The sequence below is a fragment of the Culex quinquefasciatus genome, chromosome 2 (assembly GCF_015732765.1).
Source record: "Culex quinquefasciatus strain JHB chromosome 2, VPISU_Cqui_1.0_pri_paternal, whole genome shotgun sequence".
Classification (NCBI taxonomy): domain Eukaryota; kingdom Metazoa; phylum Arthropoda; class Insecta; order Diptera; family Culicidae; genus Culex; species Culex quinquefasciatus.
The window spans coordinates 119,139,842-119,159,687 of record NC_051862.1 but is presented as its reverse complement, the minus strand read 5'-3'; the positions used below and the strand labels follow the sequence as shown (position 1 = coordinate 119,159,687).

Sequence of the window (19,846 nt, the reverse complement as noted above, 5' to 3'; positions counted from 1 at the left end):
GTTAAGAAATTCGGATGTTTGAGGACCATTTTTATGGAAACCCGTTTTTTGCATAGTCTTTGGCCTTTTGAACCTGTGCTGTGGGATTTCCATATTAGGAAACAACCAATCGTGCGCTTTACTAGCAAATCTATCAATTTCATTGTTGTTTAAGGTGAGTTTTAATTTAATATTTTATTGTTTGATGAAGATCTCAGATTGAGCTTCAGCGCTACACCAGTTCGTGAAAAGAACTGGCCTAGCTCAAAATATAAGTGAAGAATAGTAGATCATTTAAAAAAACATGTACAATTTTTCAAAGAGTCGCTAAGAGTTCGGCACGCGTTCTCGTAAGGTGGTAAAAACACCATGTTCTGTGCCTCCTAGATGTGCATATAAGAACGGGAAGTGCAAGTACAGTTCGTTCAAATGCATGTCTGCTTGCAATAGCTAAGAGAAAAAGTCAAACCAATCCTGGATGTCTATGGCACATTTTGAAGTGCGTCAAAAGACCTTTCGAATGCATCTAAGAAAGTTGGAATTGATGAAGTTTTACGGAAATGCGAGCAATTTTAAGATTTTTTATGTTTTTCAACCCCAAACTTCAAAGCCCGTTTTACCCCACTTCCTTTTGTCGTAGAGGGCTCATATTTGGCATGAGTTCATCTCATGTATAGACAAACAAACGCTGAAAGTTTCATCCAAATCGGAGCACCTAGATACGACCTGTTACACATTGGTGAAAAACTCGCTCTTAAATTCTAAAACTCTAAAATTATAAAATTTCAAGTTCTAAAATTCAAAATGTTTAAAAATACTGTTTTTTTTTTTGGAAAACTTCAGTACAGTCCAGGCTTGATTATTCGATTATCCCAGTGTTTCTCAACCTTTTGCGATCCATTCCCCCTTGACTGATTTGCAAGAACTTCATCCCCCCCTTATTTTTAATTTACTGGTATCAATGCACAAACATAATTATTTTTTTTAGGTTTGCAAAAAGATTACAGTTTTCATAACAAAAAAAACTATAGAAGGTATTTGAAAACGTTTTATTTTAATTAAAAAAAATGAAAAGCCACTATTCTGAGCTTCTTTTCGTTTAAATTACAATAAAAAATACAATTATAAAATATGTACAAATATTAAACAAAATTAATAATTATCTGCGGCAAAAGGCAGATTACTCTTAAAAATGGAAAGAATTCAAACAAACTTAAATAATATTTGAAAAACTTTTTGTCTACTACCAATTCTTTAATAAAACATTCTTGTTAAAAGGTGTACAAAAAGCTCACAGAAACCAGCATATCTGCCACAAAAAAATCTGCTTGAGTCCAAAAAATACAAATACCTCAGAAATATATAAAAAAAATCATTTTATTGTTTCAAGAAATGTCAACATTCACAGAAATTGAAACTTTAATAACTATTTTTTGGGAAAAAACAAATGTTGTTATTACTAATCAAAGAAACTGAAAGTTGCAAAGAATGATTCAAATAATGATTCAAGACATTGAATTTCTATTGAACCCTCATTCCCCCCTAGAATGGCCAAATTCCTCCCCAGGGGGGAATTCCTCACCGGTTGAGAAACACTGGATTATCCGATGGTTTGTATGGGGTTTAGGATAATCGAAACATGAACAACAAAAAAGTAAGCAAAAAAAAAATCCAATAAAACATTCTGGAGTTTTTTTTTAAAAGGTCCAATAAACCAAATTTCCAGTTTTTGCTTTTTGGGTGTTTTTGAAACCGCATTGAGCCAGGGGTATTAAAAAACACACAAAAAGCAAAAACTCAAAATTTGGTTTATTGGACCTTTTCAAAAGAAAAAATCCAGATGTTTTTGTTCATGTTTCAAGTATTCGAAGTTCCATACAAATTTTTGGATTTTTATTTTATTTTTATTTTAGTCAAATTTGAATGGTTGATTGCTTAAAAAATACCAAACGTAAATTCTCAATCAAGGGTCCTGATTGCTCTAAATCAACCACTCCACTCGCGAGCACAAATAGCAGGCGACGCGATACTGCCCTGATGAGTTCCTACCGTTTGTCACTTTCACACCATTCGCTCCCAAACACTCACTCTTCTACTCTCCTTCTCTCTCTGATCGGCTCAGTCTCCGAACGGCTCAGACAGGCCGATCGTCTGTTATCAATTAAATTGTGCATTTATTTTGATTTCATAATATTATTTATAGACACCATTCAAAGAAACTTCCACCAAGAAAAAATCGCGAAGACAAAAAGACTGCAGCGCTGGCATTTTGGGAGAATGGCTCTTCGCTGAGCATGTTAGTGTGTGAGTGTCGTCGAGCGACGGAGTAGGCAAATATTTTCACGATGTGTTTGTTCGCTGAGTGAACAGTTCGGGCCACTCGCTGGCTGCTTGCGAGTCTCATTCGCTCATGAATGCTACACCCTTACCAAAAATCATGATTTTTTGAGTTCCAAATCCCACTTTTCATACGAATTTTTCAGTTCAACCCATATAACCATTTTTATGGTTGTAGTACCTGAACTCAAAAAATCGTATGAAAAGTGGGATTTGGAACTCAAAAAATCATGATTTTTGGTAAGGGTGTAGCGTTTTGGAATAGGCGACGAATGGATAGGCGAGTGGTTTCTGTTCATTGAACCGAAAATCAGGACCCTTGTTCTGAATATTTCATCACCGCCAATTAAGAGTAGTTTAGGGATCATACTTGAGCTCGAAAATCAAAAATAAGACAACGATAAAAAAATCGTGATTCGATTATCCGCAGAGAAATTTTCCCGAGACCTTCGTATACACTCAACCGGTGGTTGGTCATTTTTTCGTTTGAGACTTTTTTAGTTTGTACCCCGTGTCGCAGATAGAGCGTGTACGTTATTGTGCGATCAGTTCCTAGCTGGACTCGGTCACTGGAAACGACCGGCGACTCAGTGACCGACGAAGTAGTCGGCGGGCCAGATGCGGGCATAAAAATGTCAAAATCTCTTCCCCCCTCACTTCGTCTCACCATCCAGCTGCAGCTTTGTTGACAAACAAACGGAGCACGCGGTCGCATGATGGCGGCATCGAGCCAGAATTGGGGGTGATCATGTGATTAAAAATGAAAGTTTTTTCAAGAAAAATAATATTTTTCCGACCGAATAAAAAAATTGCGAGCATGTTCAAACAATTATTCCTGATGTCGGAGAAGTGATGAAAAAGCAAAATTTTAATACATAATTTTTCTATAAATTGATTTTTTTCACTCTAACTAGGAACCCCTAGGTCTATCCACGACCGTTTCCAATGACCGTGAGAAGATGCCAGAAAATCCAGCTACGAGCTAAATCCACAATATGTTATTCCGTAGAAATGGCTTGGAATATCGGAATTAGTGCGAGGTATTTGAGAGAAACCATTTATGACCATTTGAATTATTAGTGTCGAATTTCGAACGAGCGTCGACGCACACGAAGGAGACGACGTCGGTGTGCTATGAAATAGACCAACAGCGCGGGTGCGACTGTATTGGTGCGTCGATGGGGTTGTGTGTATTCGGCGCGATTCTGTTGAGTGTCGTGCTGGAGACGCGCGGCGCGTGAGATAGTAATGAGAGAGTTCTGTGTGTGTTTGTGCGCTTCGGGTCGTTGGTATCGGGAGAGTAGATTCGTGCATCGCAATTCGGAGAGAGGTCTTGAGTCTGGTGTTTAGTGTTAAAGCGAGCGGTGTTGTTTTAAGTGGTGGGATCTTGGAACAACAAAAGACTTTTGCTCGGTTGAGATTTGATGCGTTCTAAATCTACGACAATGGCGTAGCCGGTAGATTTGAATGATTCAAAATAGAAAACCTTCGAAAATACTTGATGTTTCATGGTCCCCTCACCCCCCACAAGAAGTGTAAAAGGTGAGCAAGCGAGACGAGAGGAATGACGAAGAGCAACCGGTAAGTTTTGCTTGAGATTTTGTTGGAGCATTTGAAAAAGACGACAACACTGATTGAAACCCACAGTGATGTGTTTGTGCTGAGTTGGGTGAGTGTAAGGCCGATGCGTCACCCGATGTGGGCGTGCTTTTGCCCTGTGTCGGGCCGATGTTGAATCGACATCTTGCCGAATTATTTGATTTTGTCTGGGTTGTGGGTTGGGATCAAGTTGATCCAGAACTGAAGTGAAATTTTAAGAATGATGTTTCCTGCATTGTTTTGGAGACAGGATTTGATCGTTTGCGTCACATTTTGCACTTTGTAGTGAACTGTAATTTGTTGAAGGAATTGTTTCTGTGAGGAGGATTGATTGTTTGGGTTGAAAGCTCAATTTTGTAAATGGAAAGATAGACCATTGTGAGACGACCGTTATTCCAGGTTAGCAATGCGAAGAACCGGGAGACATGTATTGCTTTCTCTCTGCGTAGGGTTGACGGTTGAGTTGATATCATGCGGATTTGATGGTTTGCGCCTCATTTTGCGTTTTGTAGTGAAAATTTGGAGTTGAAGGATGTGTTTTTGTGTAGAAGAGTGACTGTTTGGGTGAACACCTCAATGTTTGTAATTGGGAAAAGATATATCAATGTGAGACGACCGTTGTTTGCAGGTTAACAATGTTAAGAACCGTGAGACGAGTGTTGCTCATTGGCCACAGGAGTGTATTTGTAATACGAGCGCTGCTCGTTGGATACAAGGGTCATTTTGTGAGACGAGCGTTGCTTGTTGGCCACAACGGAGTATTTGTGAGACGAGCGTTGCTCGTTGGCTACAACGGAGTGTATTCGTGAGACGAGCGTTGCTCGTTGGCCACAACGGGTATTTGAAAGATGACCGTTGCTCGTTGGATACAAGGGTCATTTTGTGAGACGAGCGTTGGTTGTTGGCCACAACGGAGTATTTGTGAGACGAGCGTTGCTCGTTGGTCACAACGGAGTGTATTCGTGAGACGAGCGTTGCTCGTTGGCCACAACGGGTATTTGAAAGATGAGCGTTGCTCGTTGGATACAAGGGTCATTTTGTGAGACGAGCGTTGCTCGTTGGTTACAACGGAGTGTTTGTGAGACGAGCGTTGCTTGTTGGCTACAACGGAATTATTTGTGAGACGAGCGTTGCTCGTTGGCCACAACGGAGTGTTTGTGAGACGAGCGTTGCTCGTTGGCCACAACGGAGTTATTTGTAAGACGAGCGTTGCTCGTTGGCCACAACGGATATTTGATACAAGGGTCATTTTGTGAGACGAGCGTTGCTCGTTGGCCACAACGGAGTGTTTGTGAGACGAGCGTTGCTCGTTGGCCACAACGAGGTGTTTGTGAGACGAGTGTTGCTCGTTGGCCACAACGGAGTGTTTGTGAGACGAGCGTGGCTTGTTGGCCACAACGGAGTTATTTGTGAGACGAGCGTTGCTCGTTGGCCACAACGGAGTGTTTGTGAGACGAGCGTTGCTCGTTGGCCACAACGGAGTGTTTGTGAGACGAGCGTTGCTTGTTGGCCACAACGGAGTTATTTGTGAGACGAGCGTTGCTCGTTGGCCACAACAGAGTGTTTGTGAGACGAGCGTTGCTCGTTGGCCACAGCAGAGTGTATTTGTGAGGTGAGCGTTGCTCGTTGCCACAACGACGTTTTTGTGAGACAAGCGTTCTCGTTGGCCGCAGGGGTGTGTTTGTTAAGTGGGCACTTTAGTCACAACGGCGTGGTTGTATGACAACCGCTATCCGTTGGTCTTAGCGGTGTGTTTGTAAGACGAGCGTTTCTCGTTGGCTACAAGGGTACATAGGGACGTGGCGTTACATCGTGCTGCCATCTGGTTTTTTTAAGTGCAAGAGTGGAAAAGTGCTGAGTCATCGTCTAAAAATAGACGGCGTCCTATCTCGCCCAGCAAAATTAAGTCGATAAAGTAGTCGGTTTCGATGAGAAAAAGTGGAAAATGTGGTCTAAAAATAGCGACGCCATCCCCCTATGTTTGATTAGACGAGCTTTGCTCGTTGGCCAGAACGGAGTATTTGTAAAACGAGCGTTGTTCGCTGGCCACAAGGGTGTATTTACAAGATCAGCTTTGCTCGATTTCTGCAGCGAGGTGTTTGAAAGACGGGCGTTGCTCGTTGGCTACAGGGGTGTATTCAAGACTCGGGCGTTAGTCGTTGGAAACAAGAATGCATAATTATGAGAGGTTGGCCACAGGAATGCATATGTATTTTGACACGTCAGTCAGATGATGAGTTTGGTTCGTTGACTGAAGTATGAAGGTTGATAAGACGAGCGTTGCTCATTTGCTGCAATGATTTCATGGGAGGAGCGTGACTGTTAACTGCAGGTTTGAAGGGAGTTGGAGTAGTTCAATCTTTGCGATGGAGCCTTGGTGTGTTTCTAGAGAGAGTTAGAGGTGAAATGGAGAAGACCAGTCGAGTCGAATGATATACGGCGAATTGATAGCAAGCACGCCATACGCTGTGTGCTTAGATTGAGTTGCTGGAGAGAGTTGGGGGATGATAGTTGAGTTTCTGGGAATGAGGCTGGTTTCAAGCGGGAGGAATCGTGGGTTTCAGGATGTCCAGTCGGTTTGAGGCGAAAGTTTGCAAAGCAGTGGTCTGGTAGCCTTCAAACTTGGAGCCTATGATGGGGTTTCTGGAGAGAGGTTAAATGGCTTTGGACCGAATTTCTGTTATGAATTTTGGAAAGGCTGATTTTGAGCGAAAGCAATCGTTGAGTTTGTGAATTTGGTGAGGATTTGAGATACAGTAGGCCTACATGAGTTGTGTTGGATCCTTTGATTGAGTTCTGGGGAGAATTCAGAAAGAGTTGTTTTTGATAGAGGGTGATTGACGAGTTTATGATTTCAGTCACAGCCTTTGATTGAGTTTCTGATTGATCTGCATGATAGGGGCTTTTGAAGGTGGCGAAGCGGTGATGGTTGGTTCCTTCTTATCATCTGTGGTCCATGGAGTGATTTTTTGAGGCAACTGTGACACCAATGCTAGAATTACATGATGATGATTGTGAGCGAAAAGTCGTTTCGCTTAATAATTTGATTTTTTAGTGAAGGTTTCAAGGATGATGGTAGCAAGCAAAATGATCGATGTGTTTAAGAATTTCGATAAATTCGATGCAAAGAAGGCTATTTTGATAGCCAACACACCTTGAGTTGAAGCCTTTGATTTGTTTTCCAGGAGGAGCGTATCAGTCACTTCTGACGGATGGTGGATCAATAACAAACACGTCTTACGTTTAGATTGAGTTGCTGGAGAGAGTTTGGGTATGATAGTTGAGTTTCTGGGGATTAGGCTGGTTGCAGGAGGAGGTGAGAATTTCGGGATTTCCGGTCGGTTGGTGGCGAGAGTTTTGAAGGGCGGTGTCCTGGTAGCCTTCACGCTTACGTTGAAGCCTATGATGGGGTTTCTGGAGAGAGGTTGAATGATGTTCGTTACGAACGAGAATTGTTGTGAGTTTGAGAGTGCCAGTCAGTTGGGGTAGGCGGGCACTTGATGGCCTATATGCCTTAGTTGAGCTTCTGTGGAGAGAATTGGAAAGGTTGGTTTTCAGCGAAAATAAGCGATAAGTTTATCAATTTGGATCAGTTCGTAGCGAGGATTTGAGAGGTGGTAGCTTCAAAGTCCATATGAGTTGTGTTAGAGCTTTCGATTGAGTTTTTGGGAAGATTCAGAAAGGGTTAGTTTTGATCGAGTCACATCCTTTGATAGATTTTCTAGGGAGATTTAAAAGATCATGATTGAAAAAAAATCGCTATCATTAGGAATTTGATGTTTGGTGAGAATTTAGTGGATAATGTGTTTACGATGTGTTTACGAATTTCGATCAGTTTGATGCGAGGATTTGATGAGCGTAATTGTAATAGCCTTCGTTAATGCCTTAGATTTGTTTTCTAAGAGGAATGAAGGGATAATGGTTGTAAGCGGAAATCGCTAAGGATTTTAATTTCTGTGAAAAATTTGGAAGATGACGATGGCGAGCATCGATGTGTTTGAGAGTTTCGCCCAGTTTGAGGCAGGAATTTGAGATACTGTAGCCTGAGGCTCTACACGTCTAGCGTTGGAGCCTTTAATTGACTTTCTATGGAGAACCGAAGGATGATTGGGAGTTGTAAAGAGTCGTTTTGTTGAGAGTGTTGATTGGTTCGATCCAAAATTTGAGCAACGTTTGTCCTGAAGTTTTGGTTGAGCTTCTTGGGAGAAGTTTAAGATGATGATTGCGAGCCGGGGAGTGTCGATGTGATTGAGAATTTTGCTCAGTGTGAAGCGATGATTTGAGAAGCGATTGCCTTGAGATTTTGTACGCATTGTTTTGGAGTCTTGGATTGATTTTCTTGGATGATGTTAAAAAATTTAATTTGTAGCCGAAATTTTGAAGACAATGACAGCGAACAGAATAATCAATGTGTGGAGAGTTTCGATCAGTTTGATGCAATGTTTTGAGAGGCGGTGCCTGATAGCGCGTTGCGCTGGAACTTTGATTGAGGTTATAGGGAAATTTGATAGATGATGTTGAGAATAACTTGCGAAGTTTGAGAGGATCTGCCAGTTTTTAATGAAGATTGCGGTTGTTATTGTTTTGCTAAAAGTAGAACTACTTTAACTATTTTAACAGAGTACAGGAGAAGGAGAATGTCGCAGATAGAGCGTGTACGTTATGTTATTCCGTAGAAATGGCTTGGAATATCGGAATTAGTGCGAGGTATTTGAGAGAAACCATTTATGACCATTTGAATTATTAGTGTCGAATTTCGAACGAGCGTCGACGCACACGAAGGAGACGACGTCGGTGTGCTATGAAATAGACCAACAGCGCGGGTGCGACTGTATTGGTGCGTCGATGGGGTTGTGTGTATTCGGCGCGATTCTGTTGAGTGTCGTGCTGGAGACGCGCGGCGCGTGAGATAGTAATGAGAGAGTTCTGTGTGTGTTTGTGCGCTTCGGGTCGTTGGTATCGGGAGAGTAGATTCGTGCATCGCAATTCGGAGAGAGGTCTTGAGTCTGGTGTTTAGTGTTAAAGCGAGCGGTGTTGTTTTAAGTGGTGGGTGTTGGGATCTTGGAACAACAAAAGACTTTTGCTCGGTTGAGATTTGATGCGTTCTAAATCTACGACACCCCGTTGGTTGGTCCAAGTCAAACTAAAAAGTGACGAACTGTCACTTTTTACACGGCGCTCACGCACACTATCAAAACAAGCCTTTGGTGATGTGTGTGAACTCCGTGTAAAAGGGGTGTCAAACTAATAAGTTACCCCTTTCGTTCGACAACAATTGGTGTCAAACCAACGGAGTTTCAGTCTAAATATCCCATACATTGCATTTCTCGAGCTAACATCCTCCCAATTTTCACCACGATTGATAATTTTGTTCACTATGTACATTAGGATGTAACAAAATCACACTTTTTTGTGGGCATTTCAGGGGATGATCTCCTAGGTGTATTGAGTCAGAATCCTAAATATGAGCCCGATTGGTTGCGACAGGACCTGGCGCTCCGGCTTCAAAGTTTAAATGGGATTTAACCCGTAAAATCGGTGCGTTTTGGTTTTTGCCATTTTTGAGTCCTTCAACGATTTTTGGATTTTTCAAAAACCTCATGAGCTTATAGATTGTGTTCCAGGGTACAACTTTGCCGAAGACTGCGAAGAGATTTGATAATTAGTACTGCTTGTACAATGATTTGAAAATAAAAAAACTTTTTGCCATTAATTTGTTTGATTAGTATTGTGCGATCAGTTCCTAGCTGGACTCGGTCACTGGAAACGACCGGCGACTCAGTGACCGACGAAGTAGTCGGCGGGCCAGATGCGGGCATAAAAATGTCAAAATCTCTTCCCCCCTCACTTCGTCTCACCATCCAGCTGCAGCTTTGTTGACAAACAAACGGAGCACGCGGTCGCATGATGGCGGCATCGAGCCAGAATTGGGGGTGATCATGTGATTAAAAATGAAAGTTTTTTCAAGAAAAATAATATTTTTCCGACCGAATAATAAAATTGCGAGCATGTTCAAACAATTATTCCTGATGTCGGAGAAGTGATGAAAAAGCAAAATTTTAATACATAATTTTTCTATAAATTGATTTTTTTCACTCTAACTAGGAACCCCTAGGTCTATCCACGACCGTTTCCAATGACCGTGAGAAGATGCCAGAAAATCCAGCTACGAGCTAAATCCACAATATTGGCAACACTTTCTTTGAACGCGCGCATCCTGGGCCAGGCGTCGTAAACTGGGTCGTAACTATAGCAACGAGAAAACATCCAGCGTACAACGGTCAAAGTTTGACACATGGAAAGAAAATACATTATTTGGATGTTGTGCTTATGTTTTCGATGGTGCCGGAGGATTTGATCACCGGTGCTGCTCTTTTAAACTGTCGTAGATTCCTGTATTCTATTTGGCAGTGACTCGCCGGATTTAGTTCTAGGCACACCAGGTCCTGTCATTAACCCGTGTGGATCTTTTTCGTCGCGACCAGCGACCAGACCAGGTGCTGGGAGATGGCGAACCTATGCTCGAACATAGTGCAATTGGTGTCTTATGATTTCGAAAAATATCTAGCCAGAGAACTCTGCTGTTTGAAAATAGTATTTTTTTATGTTGTCAATGCAATACATTAATTTGTTTATGACCGATTTTATTGCCAAATTGCCATAACTCTTCAATTGAAAACGAGTGGAAACTATCACTAAAAGGCATGTCTCCCGAAATATCTTCCGGATTACGGAATATTCAAAATGCACAAAACATCCGTGCATAATAAAGCGCTTTCAAGACAGCTGCGTTAGTTGTCACTCGAGCAAGGTTTAGAATCGGTTCTGCCCGGGCATCCAACTGAACCCTGAAAGTCAACCGGAGAGCTTCTTGCAGTTCCATAAGAACTTTCGTTCTCAACCAGGGGGTAGCGAAGAAGCCGCCATCTTGGAAGTTCAGAAAACAAACACTCAGAATCAGTATTATTCATATTATTTTGGTAACACGAAGTGTGTTATCCTGGTTAAACTCAAAAGTCCCATGCAAATGTGTAAAACCAAACTGAAAAATGTGTAATGCCGATTCACAGTGTACGGGCGCACTGTTTGATCGACCAAAAGAAAAAAGCAAAAAAGGTAAACAGAAAAATCACTTTTTCGATATGAATTTTCAGCCAATATTGGGATGGAATCTCCAAGGATATGATAGAATTTGCCATCAGCAACACAATTCACGTGTTTTTTCAGGTATTTATCGTTTGAATTGCGGGAAAATTGAAAATCAAAAACCCAAACAATGGTTTGTTATGGGCTACCATTTGACAGCTAGTGCTTTTGTTGTAGGCTCTCATTTGACAACCGTGCTAATGTCGACTGTTGTCAGTTTGCTTTGGTCGGAATAGGGTTGCCATCCCCCCGTTCTCAACAATCACAACAACAAAAACAACAACACGACGCTGGACAAATACATACCGACGCGTCGCGACCTGGGAGGGAGAAGCGAAGAGGTCTTCTTATTCTTATTCATTTTCTTGTTGTTGTTTTTGTTTTTTGTGCAAGATAATTTCTCTTCCCATTTAAATTTCCAGTCAGTCGTCATCTGCCCTTCTTGACAAAACAAATTTTCTTGCAGCTCATTTCAAAATAGTGCTCAAGATCGTGCATGACTCATGTGATGCAACTTTCTCCGCGAATTTTTTTTTTATTCATAACTTATTTTTATTCGGTCCTCTTCGGTGCCGAGACGAGGGTAGGACCGCAAATCATGAATGTGACATAAAAAATAATGAAAATATTTTTTTCAACTAATGACAGCAAGGGTCATTTCACACCATACTTGCAGGACATGAAACCACAGAGTAACACAGAGCGAGCAGTCCGAAGAAATGTCGTTTTATTGTTTGGCTCAATAAGGTTTGCTGGTAGCAGGCGTGCGATGTACCACAAAGTGGAACCAAAATCGAATGGCAGTAGTGACTCTGCCTTACTCTGTGATGAAACCGATCACTTTTAATTAATCTGGGTGGGTTTGCTGCTTTTCAACTGGGTGCTGAACTCGTTGAAGATCCTCCACAGCTCAGCCGAACTGTAGAGTACCTCCTTGCCTTGTTCCTTCGTGACTCCACAGGCGTGAGGGGCCAGTATTTTGTTTGCTGCTTCCTGCTTGTCGAAGGCGATCCTTCTGTTTTTTTTCCGGAACCGCACCAGACAGCGGAGGAAACTATGCCGCCGTGAGCGCCGGTACTGCCGGACTTAGTTTTCTGTCATTTTCCTTTCTGGTTGCAATAAAATGCAAAACCCGAGCATTGGAGGAAGTAAAGTGAATTCGCTGTGACATGATCATTCTTCCGAGATGCCGGCTTTGCAGAGCGATTGTTTGAAAAACGGTGGCTTATCTTAAATTGGGTACTAAAGCCCTATGTCAATTTTTATGAACAACGGTAAAAAACACGATTAAAAACCATTTCTGATCACTTTTTTTTCATTTTAATGCAAAAAAAATATTGACAAGACAACATTTTTTCGATGGATCAACTATGGTCCCCTTGGAACGAGTTGTCAAGTAGGAGCTTTTCTGTCAAGAAGGACCGCGGGGTTAATTTTTCAAAATTGATTTAAAAATCCATTTCAAACTCTTTGTGGTCGTACAAAGGGTCATTGTACTCAAAAATAAGCTTTATCGCTGTAAACAATAATATCAGCAATCTAAGCTTCATTTTAGGACCCAATTGAACGATCTTAATTTTTAGGCAAATTTTACGTACGATGATTTTTTTCCATAAAAAAAGAAAACGTTCCGCTTCCTTTCTATTCATGTCAACCTCCAGCTCGCCGTTTTTCCCGCTTTGTTCCTATTTCCATCCAGAGAATTTTTTTCACTTCCTCCACAGCTCTGGTTGTATTGAACGATTTATATATTTAAATACATTGGCTAACTACTACTAACTTAATAAGTCTTAGTTTAAGCACATGTATGTAAGACATTGATGTATAACATTGATTGATTCATGGTCACATTGGAAATATATCTCATGAATATATAAGTTTTAAACTAAATCTTTTCAAAAATAAGCAAAAATTGAAAAATAAATAAAGTTAATTATTTTATTTTAGCCGAAATTGTCTCAGTCCGAAAAAACATTTGCAAATTTAAAAACTTTTTTAAATATATTTTGCTAACAAATACAATACTGCTCTAACCAAATAAGAACAGTAACAAAAATTGAAGGCGGCTCTCACTGACAGTTCGCAAGTGGCTGACACTGACAACTAGGTGTATTCTTCTCCGCCCGACTCAGGTCGCGACGCAACGTAGCATGCGTTGCATAGTTTTCCGAAAGCGCGCCTCAAAAGCGAGTGTTGCCAGAACATGTTTTACGTTATCAGAAAAACAAGAGAAAAGATTTTGTAAATTCTATACCATTTTTCAGAGCGGTCAAATCTCTTCGCAGTCTTCGGCAAAGTTGTACCCTGGAACACAATCTATAAGCTCATGAGGTTTTTGAAAAATCCAAAAATCGTTGAAGGACTCAAAAATGGCAAAAACCAAAACGCACCGATTTTACGGGTTAAATCCCATTTAAACTTTGAAGCCGGAGCGCCAGGTCCTGTCGCAACCAATCGGGCTCATATTTGGGATTCTGACTCAATACACTTAGGGGATCATCCCCTGAAATGCCCGCAAAAAAGTGTGGTTTTGTTACATCCTAATGTACATACATATTTGAGCCTGCAGGCTCGGTTCTTAACTCGGTTCTGACTCGGGTTCTGATAAAATAAAATTTATTGTCCGTTTCTTCCGAAGGTACACGCCGCGCGGCACTTCAGAATGTGCCGCAGACACTGTTGCCAACGATTTTCTGCACTTTTGGTGCAATAAAAAACATTTCCGGCAACAATGCCATGCAATTCGAAGAAGATCAACAAAAACAAAACGCACAGTATGGGATTTGACAGCGCGCATTTGCCGAAAGTGCGGCGCGTCGTTTCGAGGCTGGTAAATATGCCGCGTGTCTTTTTCGGGAATACGCGCAATATCTGCGCGAAGATCGGCGCAACGTGAATTTGACTCGGAATTTGACGTGAATTTCGATTACGTCCTTTGCAAAACGTATTCACGATTTACAGCACGTCGCACTACCAACATTACCAACTGAATATGTCAAAGCTGGCTGGCAACCCGGTCCTAGACGAGTTGAGTTGAGAGAGAGAGGGGGAGCGAGAGAGAGCAAAAAATTATACAGATACGTAAATAGCAAAAGAAGGCAAGTTTCGGATTTTCACGGGGTGTCCTAAAATCCAGAATTTCGCGAGTTTTGTCCGCAGTTCGGTGGCGTTTTCCGGCAGCATTCGGTCGCACAGCACGCGTGGAAGCGATTTCCGGTTCCGTGGGCCGTCGAGTTCGGTGCCCGGGTTGGGAAAATTCCGTGTGTGTGCAGGAGGAAAATTCGACCCCGAAAGAGTGGTGGCCTGGTGGTGGTGGTGATGAAAATTTTCTGTGGAGTTATTTTTTGCTGCCTTCTTGTCCATCCGCCGCCGTCAAACGTCGTCGTTGTCGTTCCTCCGTGTCCGGTGTGGCCATCGTCGTCCCGGTCGTCGCCGTCGTGGTCTTAGAGGCGAACGTTTTTGGAGAGACCGCCGAAACGGATTGCTGAGTGGACCAGAGGCCTGGCCTGTTTGATTGTCCCCAACGGGAAGAACCCGGGGAGAGTGCGCAGGAGAAAAAAAGGAAAATTGTGTGTGCGTTTTCAAGAGTTACGAAAACATAAAGAGTGAAAATAGCTAAACCTTTCGAGAGGCTGAATTTGTTTGGCAAATCTGGTTCCCAGTGTCAGCGGCAGCAGGTTCCAGTTGACCACCGGGTTGCGAGGGGAGAAGCTCCCGATAGTGTTAATCTAAATCAAAAACTTCTTTAAAGTGTGCTACTTAGAGTGGAATCTGTGTTCCGGAAGTGTCCAAATATCGGGTGGGGGTCAAAATTGTCCAATCTTCCTCGGAAGTAGTGTGGAAGCAACAGAAGCCGCAGCATCACAGACACAGATTGTGGGCTCGTAGAGAGAAAAAGAGCAAGAGATTCGGAACCACGGACCGACGGAGAGCGGAGCCGAAGCAATGGCGAATCCACGAAAATTCAGCGAGAAAATTGCCCTCCACAACCAGAAGCAGGCCGAGGAGACGGCAGAGTTCGAGCGGATCATGCGGGAAGTGTCCGATGTCACGTCCAAGGTAGGTCCCCTATTTCCAGGGTTCCCTCCGGCTAGAAGTTGTGTGAATGAGTGTGAATGCGATTCGAAAAATAAAAGAAACGGTTCTGCGTTCCCAAGAGAAAACCTTTATAATACTTCAAGTGGTTGGTCAGGTCAGGGGCAAGGATGTTGCTGCTACCGTGGCCACATGAACTTTTTTTTGCTGGTGCCATGGCCTCGCGGCTTACGGCAGTACCCGCGAGGTAAAATTGCATGACGACGATTGAGTCGGCGAAGATAGAACATAATTATCATTAAAAGTTTGTTCTTTTTTTGCTGCTGTCGCGCTGCTCTTTTGGTGGGTCTTTTTATTGCGCGTCCCAAGAAATAATCAGTTTTGGTGATTATCTTGAAGAGGTCCCTAAGATAAGAGCGCAAGCGTTTTTCCAATCCATCGTAGCAATCATGTTCAATTTTCGTAGGTGTCAGGTTTGTTTTTATGCTTGAATGCAGTCGATAGATTAGTGTTTTCTTAACAGAAAAAAAAAACATTTAATTGGATCTATGTACTTTTTTCTGATGCAGGGATCTAGAGAGACCCGTGTAGGGACCCCCGTTGCCGGCACTTTACCACATTGGCTGATGCAGAGTGAGATGCACTTCCTAATCAAGAAGTACATGTGTGTACTCAAAAAAACCACATAAGATTGTTTTCTAACCTAGTTTCTAACCCAGCTGAATATTTGAAGCAAACAGCCACGTCTCCAGGTAGCAAGATGGTTCAGAGCATCAACGGACCTTTCCATTGATCAACATGTCGTCAAAAAATCAACCACCCAAGCCAAACTGTCCACGTCGACGTCGTCGTCAGTAAGAGCCTCCCGATCGGTGAAGTACATTCCGCTTGTATTTTTATACGGAAAGAAAAAAATCTAAAAAATACAATTTTCTTAAACCAGCATGAATCAATCGTTATCAATCTCTTTTTATTTCACGATTTTAATACGAAATCAATTGAAATCCACTTGATGATCTCCAGCGCCATGTACAATAGTTATGAGCCTCCGGTTTGGGTTGTTCTTCATGTGCCAGTGAACGATGTATTCCAGCATATCTTCTGATGATCCTTGATGGGTTATCTTTCCCTTCTGATAATGTCAGAGTCGCGTGAGACTCCGGAGGAGAGGTCGAGCTCAGGGATCAATTGGAGTGCGATGCCGACCAAGAATTGTGAAATGCCTTCACGTCGGGTTGCTGACTGCTCGGTCTCCAGGGGAGATTTAATGTCAGCGCGCGCATGGACCGCCAGGCCAGTTACCAGGTCATTACGGTACAATCACTTTGTCAGTGGTACAATGGTGGAACCTGGAGGTTCCGCGAGTGAAAATCCGTATTGGGTTTGATCGGCTTAGACAGTGGAAGTCCCGTATGGCCCTCCACATCTAATCTTAAAAAGACCACCTCCATCAGAGAGAAGGGAAAAAATAAATGCCTCCATCATGTCCTCTCCTCGCACCATAAAGTTCAAGGACGACACCCTTAGGACGCTGGTCTTAACCGTCTTAGAAGATCCCCTCTCGCCATGTCCGGTTTAGTTGATACTTGAGCTGCTCATTCGCCAACGAGAGAAAAGCCTGCCCGACGGAGCTAATAACGTCCGTTGCGTGTCCATCCGACCTGGTTCGGAGACTGGATAACACTATGCTGACCGCAAAGGCCGTAGAACCGCTGCTTCCAGCGCTAAAGATAGACAACCGGACCAACAAGCCAACACCAGCCAGCCAAACAAGCCACCACGATTTTCAGTTTATGTCAACATTTTTTTTGTGTTAGCCTACTTGCTCTTGTTTTTTCTAGGGGTTTCCGTTGCGACGATATCTTTCTGCGGCGATTAATTGGAGCGCAGGATTCTAATTTTTCTCGAAATTATTAATATTTGGTCCTCTAAAAATATGTGTGTAGAATATGAAGAAAAATGAGAAACACAAATTGGGAGCCTAAGCTGTAAGACCAGCAGGAACGGACAGCAGCGCAAGATCCACGTTTTATAGAAGATGAAAGGATGGTATGCACCAAATACCAACAGCATCTGTTGATCGATGTAGCAAAGCAGGGAAAAACAACTCTACAGTAAATTTTCAGAACAACCTATGAGTCATAAAATTCCTATCCAGATACACGCAGAAAAATAAGGCATATTTGAATCAACAAAACGTTTTGTTGATTTGAAAATCATATTTTTTGTTGAATCAACGCTAAACGTCAAAGCAGCTTTTTCAAAACAACAAAAGACTTTTGTGGAATCGAGAAAATCAGAGTCTCGGCCCGAAACTTCAAACACGAACAAAAGCAGCGAACCGAAGAATGGCAATGACGTTTTGGAATTTTGACAGTTTGGAACGCATGAATTACCCCATTATCGGTTTCGCGCATGGGTGATGTGGAAATTGTTGCACATGGCTGAAGTTGTGAATTTTGCAACTTATTTTAATTTATGCTAAATTTCAAAATTTTAACACGAATCTACAGCGAATCGATGTGAAAACTAAAGATACACTAAAGGCACGATGATTTGATGCGCAATCTTGATCAGAACCGCTATAAAAGCGGTTTAAATTGAGAAATAATAATAAAACAAATTCTGGTCTAGAATTAAACAAAATTTTGTATGTTTTGTAAGACTTAATGTTATTGCACAACGGTTATAGATTTTTTTACAAAATTGTAAATTTTTCGGTTCGTCCACAAAAAATCTCATGTTTGTAAACAAACGACGCCGTATTGCCAATGTTGTTCGGTAGCTCATATCAGGCCATCGCCGGGGCCCTGGAGAAAATCAAGGTTTGTTTCAACGCAAAATCGGCGTTGATTATATTCAACAAAAATTTTGTTGATTCAAACCTCGTACAGGCTGATTCTACAAAACTTTTTTCTGCGTGTAGGATATTTTAAAAATTTAATCTAGTACTATAGAAAATTAACAAAAAAAAAAAAAAAATAAAAATAGTTGACCCTGTAAAGCAAACTATATTTTTTGGGGTTTTGATTTTCCGCGTTTTTTGAACTTTTGAATATGAAAACTTTTCTTTTTTAGTGAAATGGAATTGAATCAATTGTCTACACACTATATAATTTTCATTGGTTTGTATCAACAATAGTCAGAGGGGGCTGATTTTTTTTCACAGTTTAGTGCTGCCATTGCAGAATCATCTCTGCACTGGAAGGTTTGCGATGCATACATAAAGCTTTTGCTATTTCACTCAAAACAGTGTTTTTTTGAGAATCGTTGGAGGACTTCTACTCACCCCACAGACTTTAGCTCAGCTATCGATATCTCAGAGACCGGATTAAGTAGTTGTAAATTTGGTAAGCTTTAGTTACGCCACAAAAAAAAAGAAAAGCATTACGAAAAATCGGCTGTAAGATGAACATAACGATGCCTCTGTGCTCTCTTATGCTAACTAACTAGATAGGAAAACCAGCAAGCTTAGTACAAGAGAGCACAGAACACAAGCAGAAGAAAAAGGGTTAGTGAATTTGTCCTGATTGCTCAGTTTCTTGAGGGAAAACATCCCAAGCTCACGTCTATTTCCTGACAGACCTCTGAGCAGGTCAGAGCAGTTAAGTTACTGCCAAATACAGCCATGTTCATGCGAATAAAGTCTATTCGTATTGAAAAGTTTTGTTCTTTGTAAGCTGAGTGTTGTAATTTGTATTTACCGGGAGAGAAAGTGCAACAGGATCAACAGATGTTCTTGAGTGCACAATCAAAATCTAAGTGTAACTTTGGGAATATTTCCATCTCATATGAAATCATAGTATTTACCATGTAATTGGAAATAATCAGGCAGAAGTTTATAAAAATAATAATGTTAAGGTTATAAAGCAGGCAATTCACCTCTCCTCGAGGCGAGGTCTTCCGTAGGACTACTCCCGAACATGCGACGTGGGACTGCATGAATCTTCTACTGCTGCCGGACGGGTGTATTCCGAAGTTACCGAATCACCGATAAGGTTATAAAGCGGGTTAAACTTAGGTTTAAATACTGAGAATCGGTAAATGTGATGGAAATGGGATAAAAATCTAAACACTGCAGAAAATGTGAACGTTACCTTCCGTGCAAATATTTGTTTCCTAGTTGTGCCCGTAGTGGGGAACAAAATTATTAGTTTGCCAATATATTTTAACTATTTAACGTCAGAGTACCAGTTCTCACAAATTTTTTACAATTATTTAACATTTTCGAAAACTAAAATGATCATCTAAGTCAGTTACGGCTTTTTCTTTTATTATTTTGTACTATTGATGCCCTTTTAGGTGCCTAATAAAAATATGTTATAAAGAAAAAAAAGTTCAAGATGGTATGTCAGAGACATAACCGAAAGACATAGGACTAAACAATTTTAATGAGATTGTTGATGTTTTTGGATTGCTAGTGAAATTTAGAATAAGATTATTTTATTTTGTTTCATAGATTTTTCGGCAAAATTGTCATAAATGTACCCCAAGGTGAACCTTCCATGAGGGCACCGGCTACTCAAGGTTGTGGCCACTAATGTCGAAATTGCAATTTTCATTTTCAGTATCAAAAACCTCGAATTTTGATACCAATATTGCCACAACTCATATGGTTCTTTAAAAATCCCCCGGGCCCCGGGGAACCTGCTTCGAGGGCACTGGCCACTCCAGGTTTTGGCCACCACTGTCGAAATGGCCATTTCCATGTTCAGTATCAAACACCATGAATTTTGATACCCATATTGCC

At 41.5% G+C, this 19,846-nt stretch overlaps 1 protein-coding gene across 2 annotated transcripts in view; it reads left to right on the top strand.

Moving 5' to 3' along the window:
• The first annotated feature begins 14,117 nt into the window (after positions 1-14,117).
• The window catches only part of LOC6032463 (alpha-protein kinase 1), a 64,434-nt gene continuing 58,705 nt past the window's right edge, over positions 14,118-19,846 (top strand). The window contains exons 1-2 of one of the 2 annotated variants that reach the window (XM_038251483.1): positions 14,119-14,921; positions 14,975-15,120. In XM_038251483.1, the coding sequence (XP_038107411.1) occupies positions 15,007-15,120 (114 nt within the window). In that variant the 5' untranslated portion in view covers positions 14,119-14,921; positions 14,975-15,006. Of the gene's footprint in view, positions 15,121-19,846 lie in introns of both variants that reach the window. The other variant, XM_038251482.1, reaches the window with a different exon arrangement.